This window comes from Taeniopygia guttata, chromosome 4 (assembly GCF_048771995.1).
Source record: "Taeniopygia guttata chromosome 4, bTaeGut7.mat, whole genome shotgun sequence".
In the NCBI taxonomy this organism is placed as follows: domain Eukaryota; kingdom Metazoa; phylum Chordata; class Aves; order Passeriformes; family Estrildidae; genus Taeniopygia; species Taeniopygia guttata.
The window spans coordinates 43790467-43803681 of NC_133028.1; the positions used below are offsets into that span (position 1 = coordinate 43790467).

The 13215-nt window shown below is 39.0% G+C and overlaps 1 protein-coding gene across 1 annotated transcript in view; it reads left to right on the forward strand.

The window, feature by feature from the left end:
* Window positions 1-13215, forward strand: part of TNKS (tankyrase) — a 129158-nt gene that overhangs the window by 72375 nt on the left and 43568 nt on the right. Inside the window, exon 6 of the mRNA XM_030271537.4 lies at window positions 13004-13098. Within this exon, the coding sequence (XP_030127397.4) occupies window positions 13004-13098 (95 nt within the window). The remainder of the gene's footprint in view (window positions 1-13003; window positions 13099-13215) is intronic.

A 13215-nucleotide genomic window follows, 5' to 3' on the forward strand; every position in this document is an offset into this window, starting at 1 on the left:
TTGCAAGATGTAAACACATTGTGTGCTGGTGAAACAGTAAACCTTCAAAATTGTGTGCATTTTTCTTGTGCTGTGGAATAAAAATCAAAACAAATACTGCATAAATCCATAGGTCTGTTTGTTCTGTAAATCTGTGTCATAGAGATTATATTCAGATGGGCGTGGGATATATTTTTGAAGAAACTATTTCATATACAATAAAAAAGTTGTTTGAGTATTAGGAAAATGTACTTTTCTACAGACAAAAGTTGTTTATTTGAGCAAAAGACTTGGGAACAGATAGCCAGTGTAAGGCCTTGTCATGCCCAAGGGTATATCTGAATGTCAGTGTGGACTTTACATGTCTGGAGTTTTTTGTCTTGCCTAGTTTCACAATTTGCATTTCATCTTTCTCAAAGCTTTATGAACTCTTCTGCTGGTATACATTGTTTGTGTGCCTTGTAAATACAGTCTCTACTCTTAAGGCTTATCTACAACAAAAAAATAACCAACTAGTGCAAAGGAGAGGAGCAATGGAGTAATACAGAATAATAGTTAACTGTGTATTATTCTTGGTTCGGAATGAGTGCCTTCTCCTTCATTAATTTAATCAAATGAAAATATTAAAATTTGTTTCATGAATTGTCATTTTGTTTCGGAAAAAAGACAGCTCCACAAATGCAAAACAGTTATTTCAGAATAACTGGATAGACAAGCCCTTGCTAAATCGGCTCACTTGCTGCTTACTGGCATAAATGGCAGTCTGGTTTTAATGAAATGCTATAGACTCAGTTTTTTGGGTGGGGAATGTGCAGATTTTGGGTTCTACATTTGTGGTCCTGCAAAGATTTGCCAGAAGTTTCCTGATGTGCGTTTACAGCACTGTGGAACTGCAGTTATCAAAATAAGCAATAACCATGCAGGCTGTTAGCTGGTGTTGGCTTGTGTAATGCTCTGGCTGATGGCTTCTGGACACTGCAGTTTTTGTTGGCACTGAACTTGTGTGTGTTTCATGAAACATGTGTATATCAAGGTTATATCAAGGGGTGTGAGCTGGTAGATCGATAAATAGAATTACAGAATGTCCTGGCTTGGATGGGACCTTAAAGATCATCTAGTTCCAGCCTCCCTGCTATGAGCAGGGACACTTTTCATTAGACCATGGCAAATATTTGAGTCAAATATTTTAAATCAAATCCTGCATTCAAAATTGAAGGTATTTTCTGGAATTAGTTAATGGCGTACTGTAAAAAAAAAAAAAAAAAGGTGACATTTCCAACATTACAAGAACTTTACAAAGCAAGTGTCATAAAGTTTGTGTTGTGCCTTGGGCAGAAGTGCCCAATGCCATATACATACAAAGAACATTAAAAAATGGCCACAACTGTGTTTTGCATTTAAAACACTATTTTATTTCTTATAAAACCATAGTTCCCAGGCTTCATGCATGTTAGAAAAAGTGACAAGTTATTCACTTTTTTATGCTGTGATTCTATTTTACTTCATCTGCCAAGAATTATCAAAATGGGTAACACAAGAATGCCTCTGCAGACTTTCTATGGTATAGATGACTTGGCTTAATTTCTATCCCTGATGTCACTTAAAACCTTTTATATCCAAAGATGAATAAAATGTAAAACTTGCCTTTAAGTTTCTGTTAGAAGATCTTAAATATTTTGCCTAAAACATTTCAGTGAGTATCCCATCACGTATTATTTGAAGTGTACTCTGTCATGTCCACAAACAGAAATTGTGCACCAAAGGACTAGAAAGAAATTGTTTACTCTGTCATCATTCTCTTTGTATTGTTCTCTAAAATTCAGGAAATCTCATTTGTTAGATCTTTATTGATGTGCTCTTCAGGAAGCCTCAATGGTGTTGAAGGCATGGGGGTTTTTATACCTGAACTGTTTTCTCCTTGATGATTTGCTTCACACAGGAGATGACGTCCTGCATTAGGCTATTACCCATCTCTTGTCAAGAGAAAACAAGTCAAACTGGCAGATTTGGGCAGAGCTGCCATGTAATATTTTATGCACATTAACTAAAAGCTGTGTTCTGGTTTTGGCTCCTAACAGCTCACAGAGCATCCAGAAGCTGAGTACTGATACTTCTTCTACTGTGATCTCAGGAGTGGAGCCCTGCCTTCACAGAGCTTGCTGAGATTGTTTGAAATGCAGCAGCTCAGTCCAGGGACTGAATGAATGACTGGTTGAATATGGTTGAGTGTAGTGAATGCTGTAGGTGATATTTCTATGCTTGGTGTCACTTTCCTCTCAAAATCCCTGCATGTGAGCATAAGAAGTACTGAGAAGTAAACAATCTGCTTTCTTGTTGCTTTTTGCTTTGGAGTGTGGTATTAATGTACTTTGTGACCTCCTCCTGTTGTGATATGTATCATTTTGTTGTACACTGTTTCCCATCACTGCATGCTGCCCTGCAACCACCTGAGGACTTAACATCATCTTCCTAATAAACCATTGGTGAGGATTTAGTTAAAAACTCAATGAGTACTTATTGTAACCTGTCTTGTTGGCTTACCCTTATGCATGTGCTTGTTGGCTGCTTCAGAAAACTCAAGTTTTAAATGTAGTACTACTTTTAACAGTGTTTGAATCTTCCCAAGCAGATTGTGTTATGCAGGTGTTCACTAATTCTAGCTGTTATTATATTGTATTTTTACTTGTACAGACATCAAGATTACAGGCCTGTATGTAGTTCCCCAAAATGTGCACTAATGATTGGTTTGTAACTTCCATGTCTTCACATACCAAAATAATCTTAAGTGAAAGTCATGTACAACCAGTAATTCACCCATTTCATTCTCCTGTGCTCTCTAGAGTGGATCTAGTTTGGTCCTGGCAATTTGTTGATGTTCATTTTGGTTTATGGGGATGGCTACTTCTTCTATGCTTAATTTAGTTTCAGGGAGATCCTTTGCCAAGCTTCTCCATGCTCCCAAATATGCACATGCTCACTCACCAGGATTCTGGAATAAGACTTACTCTTTCTTCTAAGATGTATACCATACAAAAAGTTCCTTCAGTTCTTCACAGTGCCTTCTTGCCTGTAAGACCTCCATTTCTTGCCCTGGCATCACCTAGCCCCACTGAACTGTCTGGTGCATTTTGTGCTCCTAGTTGATTGCAAGAAATTATGTATAGTTTGAATCCATTTCACCAGTTTCTACTTAAACTGGTGTGCTTCTTTCACTATATCAAGCCCTTCTCAATGGAAGGTATGCATTAGCAAAGCATCTCCAGTATTATCTTCACTAGTAGTTTCTGTGCTGTCTGTAAGGACAACATTTTCTTACCTGCCAATTCTAGCTTAGTTTTAAAAACTTGCCCTTTTTTTCATAGCTCCACTTTATGAAGGTTGGTGCCTCATGTTGGATTATTTTAGCAAGCATTTCCCCTGTGGATGAGTTGAATCTGAGTGTGTTATAGCTGCTATTAAAGACAGCTTCTACTGAAAGGTTTTGCTTCAGGTGTCACTTGGTACCATCCCAGTAGTTACATTTACCTATGTGGCGTTTAAAGGCACTTCCTCTGTAGAAGAATCACTGATAGCACCCAAACATTTCACCTCTTAGGTCATCCAAAGCCCTTGTGTTTTCTGCCCTTGCTGCCTCTCTGATTTCTCCCAGCACATCAGTTATCACTTGCTCATACAACCCCATCATTGACTTCAGAGGTTGTATGGATAATTTAGAGTTATCAATTTAGTTCTAAATGAAAAGAACTGCAAATACTCATGTGAAAGGAGAAAGGTATTTACATAACAATTTTTAAAATCATTGTTTAAGTTGACTAAGCAGGCAGCAGATGAAGGTTAGAAGGGAAGGAAAAAGCCAAAATGCAATGTCATTGATGAACATGAAAATTTAGATTTGATTAGTCTTTTCCAAGTAATATTATATGTGACTACTTATCAAAGAAACTTATTTCTTACAAATGAAATACTTCAGAATATTCTAGTAATCATTGCTTTTCAATTAGAATTACAAGATAAATTTTCTGCCTTTTTCCCTGTATTTTGCAAGACTGCTGTTCAAAAGGAATAGTGAAGGCTATTTGATTGGATTATAAAGTAATTTAGTTCTAAAATTTGCAAATTATCACTGTAATGCAAAAATACAATTTTGTGTGTTTAATTTTATTAATTATTTTATATTTCATGTTTTAATTAAATTCCAAAATATAACGTATGTTTATTTCCTACTCAGCACTAGAGCTGAAATGCAGTCTATATGCAAGTGTTGTTCATAACAGTTTCTTCTGACCCAAGTTTTAATAAAATGAGTGAAGTGCTAATTTGACAGAGAGACTGGTCAAATTAATTTATTCCTTCTTAATAATGAGAGTATATTATGAACTGAAGCCTGGAAAGTTTCTAGTTGGAAGGGGAAGGTGGGGAAGCAAAGTAAATACTTAAAGGAGAGAAGTAGTAAAAATAATAAGATAGGTAAAAAGAAAAGGGAAATAAAGGATTGTTAGTTGACTGTAGTAAGAAAAATATTGATGTACACACAGACTGGGGAACGAGAGGCTGGGGAGCAGCGCTGCAGAAAGGGAGCTGGGGGTCCTGGTCCATGGCACTGAATGTGAGTCATTGTGCCCTGGCAGCCCCGAGGGCCAACCCTGCCCTGGGGACATCAGGCACAGCTGGGCAAGGGAGGGATTGTCCTGCTCTGCTCTGCACTGGGGCAGCCTCACCTTGGGGGCAGTTCTGGGTGCCTCAATATAAGAAAGACACTGAGCTGTCAGAGAGTGCCCAGAGAAGGACAAGGATGGAGAAGAGCCTTGAGGGGAAGCTGTGTGAGTGGTGTCTGGGGTCACTTGGTGTGCTCAGCCTGGAGGAGAGGAGACTGAGGGGAGACCTCACTGCAGTTACAATTCCTGGTGAGGGGAGTAACAGGGGCAGGCACTGATCTCTTCTCTGTGGGGACCAGTGACAGGACCTGAGGGAATGGCCTGAAGCTGTGTCAGAGGCAGTTTAGGTTGGATATCAGGAAAAGCTTCTGCACCCAGAGGGTGGTTGGGCACTGAACAGCTCCCAGGGAAGTGGTCACAGCACCAAGCCTGACAGAGTACAAGAAGTGTTTGGACAACACTCTCAGGCACCTGATGTGACTCTTGGGGATGGTTCTGTGCAGGGCCAGGAATTGGATTTCAATGATCCTTGATGGGTCTCTTCCAACTTAGGCTATTCTATGACTCTATGAAAGATTTTGACAGAAAGTGGTAAAAGAAGAGAATGCAACAGCAAAAAAACCCAGCAGTTTTGGTTCTCTGGTGATTCAGTGTGCATCTTCAGATTGCTAAAAATGGCTATGCTGGACACAATGATACTGTGAGTAGCTTCTGTGTGGTGTTCAGCCATATCTTCAAGTCAGCATAGATCTCCTTTCAGTGTTAAATAACATCAGCCACATTCCTTTAGGAGAAGAGAGTGGATCTTTAGTGTAATTTTTTCTTATGTAGCTCAGCAAGCCACTGTTCCCTCAGCTGTCAGTATCTGTCACCAAAGAAACAGCATATACTCCTCTGCTCCTCTGCTAATCCATCTCAAAGTTCCTCTCCCTGTGTCATTGAGTGCTGCCAGAGATATATTCTGTGCTTCTGAATCTGGGAAAACTACAAATGCTGCTTCATGGTGAAAGCCCCAGAATTTCTTTTTCATTCTGCAGTTCCATCCCCAGCTACACCTTCATCATATGCATGTAGAAATGGAAGAGATTCTTGTAAAGATCAGTTTTCTGAGAATACTATGGTTTTGTGAGAAGTGTTACTCAATTTTTCTGACACATCCTCTGTGGAACTGTTTTGCCAAATGGTGTTTGTGATACATGTATATATAGAAGAGTTTCAGAGAAGGGAGGAGGTGTTGCATTTTGATTCTTATTTAGGAAGAGGTCAAAGATTACTAGTGTCCCATTTATGGGATCTGCTGTTTGTGAAATTCTTCAAAGATCAATGGTGTTCTTATTTACAGACTGAAGTGTCTCTCTGAGCCCTTTACCTTGTTGCCCCTAGTCTGTGTTTCTAGGTTTGTTTCTGAAAGTGGTGACAAACTCCTGCAGCACTACAGGCTGAGGACAGAGTGGCTGGGCAGCAGCCAGGCAGAAGAGGACCTGGGGATGCTGGTTGAGAGCAGCTGAATGTGAGCCAGCCGAGTACCCAGGTGGCCAGGGCCAGTGGCATCGTGGCCTGTATCAGGAATGGTGTGGCCAGCAGGACAAGGGAAGTCATTCTTCCCCTGCACTCGTCACTGGTGAGGCCACGCCTTGAGTGCTGTGTCCAGTGTTGGGCCCCTCAGTTCAGGAAGAATGTTGAGGTGCTGGAGCAGGTCCAGAGAAGGGCAACGAGGCTGGTGAAGGGTCTGGAGCACAAATCCTCTGAGGAGCAGCTGAGGGAGCTGGAGTTGTTTAGCCTGGAGGAGTCTCAGAAGAGACCATATCACTGTACAGCTGCCTGAAAGGAGGCTGTAGCCAGGCTGAGGTCAGTCTCTTCTCCCAGGCAAGCAGCAGCAGGACAAGAGGACACAGCCTTAAGCTACATCAGAGGAGGTTAGATTGGACATTAGGAAGAATTTATTCACAGAAAGAGTGATTAGTCATTGGAATGGGCTGCCCAGGGAGCTAGTGGAGTCACCATCCCTGGAGCTGTTTAGGAGGAAACTAGATGTGGCACTCAGTGCCATGGTCATAGGTTTGACTCAATCTCAAAGGTCTTTTCCAACCTAGTTGATTCTGTGATTTCCTGTTCTACCTTATTTTAACCTTGAGATGAAGACACTCCAATTATTTCTTTGTCTACTCCTATGCAAGATCACGCTTGTCATGCTGTTGGTCCTTCCCTACACTAGGCACATAGGTGATTGAAAAAGCTTTTCTCTCATAAATCTCCTGCCCCATTATTTGTCAACACTTAGCCCAAGTTGCAGTACAACAGGGTCACTGTGTTAATGTGTGGAACTAATGCCAACCCTTGTCATGTGGTCTTAAAGGTTCAGATATACAATCAGAAAATTATCTTGTCTCTCAAAGGTCAGATCTACTAGAGAAGCATTCAGTAGTCAGTTGTTTGGATAGTACATTCCCCTTAGAAGGAATAAATTTGAATACTCACTGGATATGAGGAGCTGGTCTGTCACCCAAGCAGTCTCTTCCAAATGAGGCCTTACTCTGTCAGTGTGTACAGTATTTTTAGTCTTCTCTTTCTGTGTTTTTGAACTCTTTTCCTTGAGTTTGTAGACATTCTTGCCCATTGATGCTCTGCCCTAGCACTGCTGTGTCTGTGCAATCAAGCTGGTTTTGTCTTTGCTGGTTTACAGCTCAAAACAGTTGGTTCCTCACCACCACCACCCCCCACCTGCCAAGAGATCATTTGATATACCAGACCTCTAAATTAAGATACTGTTTGACTTGCAGATTCTGAATTAGTGAGCTGTTCAGTTCATTTCCCTGTCATTAGCTGTTAGAAAGCAGTATGTGAAATATGTGACATGATATTTTTTTGAATTTTACTATACTAAGCTTGTCCAGTTCAATAGTCTAATTAATTACTAGAGTCTGTATTCTGAAGATGAAGCAGTTAATTTAGCACTGATAACAGTGGAGTGAGAAATGTCTTCCTTAAGCATTTTGTAATTCTTGTCTTTAGGAATTTTGTTTGTTTGTAGGGGTGTTAGTTTGTTTCTTGTTTATTATGTTTTTTTTACATAAGAAAAGTAGTTTAAGCTCTTCACCTCTGCTTATCTCCAGAGTTGCAGCTAGCTCATCTACAGTCAGCAGTCTGACATGACTTGTTTTCCTGAAGCAGCATCTATAAGTTTGTCCCTAAAGCATAATTGTCAACCACAAATTTCAATAACTCAGTACTGCTATAAAATGACCAAGGAAGCTGCACGATTAGGGTGACAAGCCATGTGGCTGGTGAACAGAAGCATGGACCCTTTCCTGCTCATTAAAAGCATAATTATTCAATCAGGGATAGGGAACTTTATTTCTTCTGTACCAAATGTGAATTTGGTAGGAAGCAGGAATATAAAATAATTATTTTGAGTTATTTGAAAGTGTTTTGAAGTGTTTATAGAAGGAAATATTTTGTATGCAAGTCCAGTCTTGGCTCAATACAAACAGCTGTTAATGAGCTATTTCCCAAGAAAGCTTCCAAGTTCATTTAAAATGAAGGTGTAAGATTGGTCCACTGTTTAAAATTAGAATGCAAGTTGGTATCTGAGAAGCAAAGGAAAAGCTTCATTATTTCCACAGTGGAAAAGTTTAGGAATGTGTCTGCAAGATTGTGGTGTTGTTGCAACTTGTTTTCTTACCTCATTTATCAGAATGATAAAGTGGTGACAGGAGGTACTCTGCTTGCATCCGGAATGTCTTCCTGATGCGCCCTCATGATTGATGTGGTTCATTTTAGAGATGTCTGCAAGAGAGCAGCATCAAGCACAGACTGCTGCGATTGGAAAGAAAGATTCTGTCATAAATCCTAACACAGTAAAGAGGAAGTTGTTTGCTTTGCTAGGAGTCAGGATGTCTTTAAAAACATTTTTATGTAAAACTATGAAACAAAGGTCTCTTCTGTGCTCTTAATTTAAAAGAGGTGAAACACTTCTCTTAAGTGAGTTTGTATGACAAACTACAAGAGTTTAAAGACATTTTTATTGCTGTTTTCTAAGGGCAGTATGATCTGAATACAATAAACGTTTTTTAACTACATTTGTTAAATGGGAGTTTGCTGCGTACCTGCAATTTCCAAATCTACTAAACCTGAAGATAATTAGACACGATATAAAAAGTCACAAAAATTAAAGTCTGCATGAAACATTTTTAAATCCCTCCCTCTTTTTTGTGTGTGTCCTCTGTCAGCAGGGTGTTGTAGAAGAGTTAACAATAAGCATACAATATCCTTAGGTATTTTTTTGCCAAGCTTTACTTGTTTCCCCATCTGTGTAAGAGCCACCCTTACTGGTGCATATCCCTGTGGGGACCTTCTGAGCATGAGAGTAGCCATATGTCAAGGCCAGAGCTGACCATCAAAATCAGAGTGTTGCCTCTTTATTATGATAGTGCTCTTCCTGTAGACAATTACATGAATTTGTGATAATTCTAAATCACTGTATATTGATGTAAATAAGATGTGTGATGAGACCTTATTTATGTAATAAGATTATTAATTTTAATAGCCTTTGGGATGGCAAGTTAAGAATGAGAGAAACACATAGATTGAGATTTTTATCAGATAGCCTTATATAAAGGTTTTGGCAGTAGGAAACAAGAAGAGGAGATACTAGTTTTTAAAACAGTTCCTGTAGCTGTTATTAATCATGCAGATAATGCATAATATAAGATGGTTACATAAGATCCCTTGGTTTAACGTTGCCCTTAAAATATGTAATTTGAATCTGAAATGAAACTTTCTTCTGAGGCAGTGGCAGCATTACCGTCTGAGGGCTGCTGAAGACTGTTTAGCAGGATAAGGGAAACGAGTAGTGCTTGGAGCTGGAACTCCCACACTGCCTGTGGACAGCTTGTTGAAACAAATTTTCAGATTTTAGCAGAAGCTGCTCAGAGCCTGCAGCACTGGAGATCCCTCAGGGCCCCTTTTGTTTGATGCAGGTGAACAGGGGATGGCAAGTCCAAGGCGGCTGACCTTGACTAGGGGTCATCAAATCAGCTCTTGATAACAAAGCAGTGCAAAAATACCTAAGGCTCACTGAGAACAGTATTAAATCTAAAAAATGCATTTCTTGTATTCACAGGCAACACATTATCAAAAAGCCTGAAGGCAAAAACACCGACCTCAGTATAAATAAATAGTAGGTATATAGGTTGACAGCAATTGCCATCTTGTGTACAGTGATGTTCCTTAAAGTGCTCTCAGTACATGCTTTGGCTCAGTTTCAGCTGCCATAAAATTTTCAAATAATATGAGCATCTTGCATGATGGTCTACTTTACTTAATAAAAATGGAGTTATACTCTTCTTAATTATACGAGCAAGTAAGCCGGTGTGATTTGCCTGGTAACTGTGAATGTGAGTCTTGGAAGGTAAGTAAATGCCATCTAATGAGTTTTGTTAATAAGTCTTGCCAAGTTTTGCAAGATATGGGAGGAGAGCTTAATTAATAGCTTTATTGAATCTGTTTTTGCAATATTAAGTAATTAATTTGATACAGCTTTCAGGTGCAGTAGACATTGCTGTCAATGGTATTTAGTTTTTACTTTCCTGATGCTATACAAATAGCATGTTAATTTTAAGAATCACTCTCTACTGACATAGTTCACTTTTTTTTTGAGGGCTCATAATGTCATCTAATGAGTAGTTCATGTAGCACAATATTATCTTTTAGTTACCTAAATGCTGTAATTAGCGTACAAAATCGTAACTCCAGATTAATATTTTTACCTATTAAATCTGTAGTATGGATGAATGCTCTTTGTTATGAGAAAGGAAGATAAGTTTTTAAGAATCATGGAGACAGCATCTCCCTGCTTTCTCCTTCCTGAAGCATATGTAAACACAGCATTTTTAAGAGTCATTTAGCCAAACTAATGATCAACTGGCTTGTGGACACAGGGGGAGCAGAACTCCAGGTTGTCTGCTCCTGCACCTGTGTGTGTGTTCACTTGTCCTTGTCCATCAGTTAAGTGGTCTCTCTGGCCCTCTGACTACTGCCTCTCCAGCACTGGGTGTTTGCAGTTGCAGAGTTGAAGCATGCTGCCTGGTGGAGATCTCAGCCCATCCCCAGGGATGGGCACAGGGAGCACCAGTTGATCCTCCTTGGAGAGGGGCCGCAGCATGGCACACAGCTCCGCTGAGGCTGCTGTGGCCCACAAGGCAAGCACACCAAGTGTCAGGTGCCTGGCTGCAGATAAATAATTCCTGCTGTGCTGGGCAAGACACGATACTCTGTATTTCAGTCCTGGGGATGGGGTATCTGCATGTAGCTCACCTTTCTGAAAGACAGGGGTATAAGTTGTCTAAAGATTTGGGTTAATGCTGATTTGCTTAATTTATACCATTTGTTGTGCAGCTATAGACTTGAAAAGTTTTGTGTTTCTTCTCTAATGAAGTTATTTGGCAAATGCAGATCTATTAACCCTAGAAATGCAAAGTGCACAGTCCCAGCCTGAGTCATAATAGTTTTTCTTTTGATTTTAAGGAGTGAGCAAGACTCCAGGGTTATGTGTCTTTATTGAGAACATCTCTGTTAATAATGTTTCCTATTAGTAAAGCATAATTTTGGAAATCTGCCATAATTGTTTTAGAAGTGGCACATAGACAAGAAAGGATATAGTTTAATTGTTGTGAGGTTAAAGGATCCTGCAGTGTTCCAAACATTTAATGCTTGTCTCCAATTTTCTGGAATCTACACCTTTTAGTGGACAGACTGTCTGTTTCATGAAATGGACACTGTAGTCCATTTCAAATTAATTTTAGGTTCTCTGAGTTACTAATTCAATTGATAAAACTGGATTTAGTAACCAAACTAAGGCAACTGTCATAAAAAGTAGTACTGAAGTATTCTGCTAGTGTCAATAGCAGCATCATCCTTATCCACATTTTCATTAGCATTTAGAAACGCAGAAGACAATTATTTTATAATAGGGGTAGATATAAAAAGAATATATTGCCTTCTAGATTAGTCTAAATTGTTAATTCAGTAGTAGAAGCCTTAAACAGAGTAATAGATCCTAATAATTTGCATGGTCAAATGACTAAAAGGTTGGACATTTTTGTTGTTACTGGTACTTCGTATCTTGGAAACACTCTGGGGATCTTCATGTTGGAAATGTTAGAGTTATCTAACATACTGTTACTGTTTTCTTCAGTATAGATAATTCTGAACACAGGTCTTATGAAAACTTGTATAACTCCTTCCCTAAATTTACTGAGTTTCCCAGGTGTTTTTCTAAGTGATACCCTGTGCTGTCATTTCTCATAGTACAACCTGTGTCCTCGATATGATACACAGGTAGTTGTGAAAGTGGTTACTCTTTCTGAAGCCAAGTAACAAAGTGTTGAGACTTTAGTAAAATATAATACAGACTGCTTCCAAATTATAGATATATTAAATATGTGTTCCTGGAAATCCATACTGTTTATAGATATACAGTACTTGCTTCTGTTTATCACAGATGAGACCATTTGTCTTGATTTTTTTGTTTTTTAACCTCTTGATAATAGTGAAATGTGACATCTCCCCTTGTAATACTGTTTAACGATGTTTTAATGCTGACACTAAATCTATACTTGGCAGAATACAGTGAGATATGTACATTTTCCCGTGTTTCAAGCTGCTTTATGTGTGGGGTTTTACTGTGAGAAAATTGTATCATTTGGTTGCATGCCACAAAATAAATTGCAACAAAGATCCCTTTAAAATCCTCTGCTTCTCAGCCTTGGGGAGGAGGAAACAACATCATCCATTTCTGTAGGAAAGCAGTCCCCTCAGGCTGAGACAGCACACAAAATTTGTTTCGTAATAAAAAGCTTTTAAAAATAAACTTCAAGGGGAATTACTGTTGTCAACTCAACTCAAAAGCTTTCAGTTAAAATTCATATGAGTTAGCCATGGAGAAAGGTGTTATTAGTCTGTTATTATGCAGCAAGGTGAATTACTGATGAAGAGCTGTATTTGCAGGAAACTGCAATCTGTATACAGTTTTCTCTTTGTCTTACCACAGCACAGTACAGAACACATATTGATACTTTTTTTGGTGCAGAGATGATGATGATGATAATTATTTTTATTTGCTTTAAATTAAGAGGCTGTTATTGCCCTAGAGGTGCCTGTATTCTTACCCACCTTAAGACATATTTTTTTTGTTTGACAACAGGAGAGGCCTGCATGTGCTGTGTATTTGTTAATTGAGCTAATCACAGAAAGATACTCTAACTTATCTTGATGCAATGTATAAGAGTAACTAAGAGTATTTCAATGGCAGGAAGTGCAGGCCTTCAGATTTATGTGGCTCCCATTCTTCATCTTCTTTTGTTTTGCAGTCCACTCCTTTACACTTAGCAGCTGGCTACAACAGAGTTCGGATAGTCCAGCTTCTGCTTCAGCATGGTGCAGATGTACACGCAAAGGACAAAGGGTATGTAAAATTGATTGATTTATTACCTGTTTGCAGCAGTGGTTTTGTATTAGTCTAGATATAGAATTATTTATTTGGTTCATATTGCAGCACAATCTCAAATAGTTGTCTAAGAAT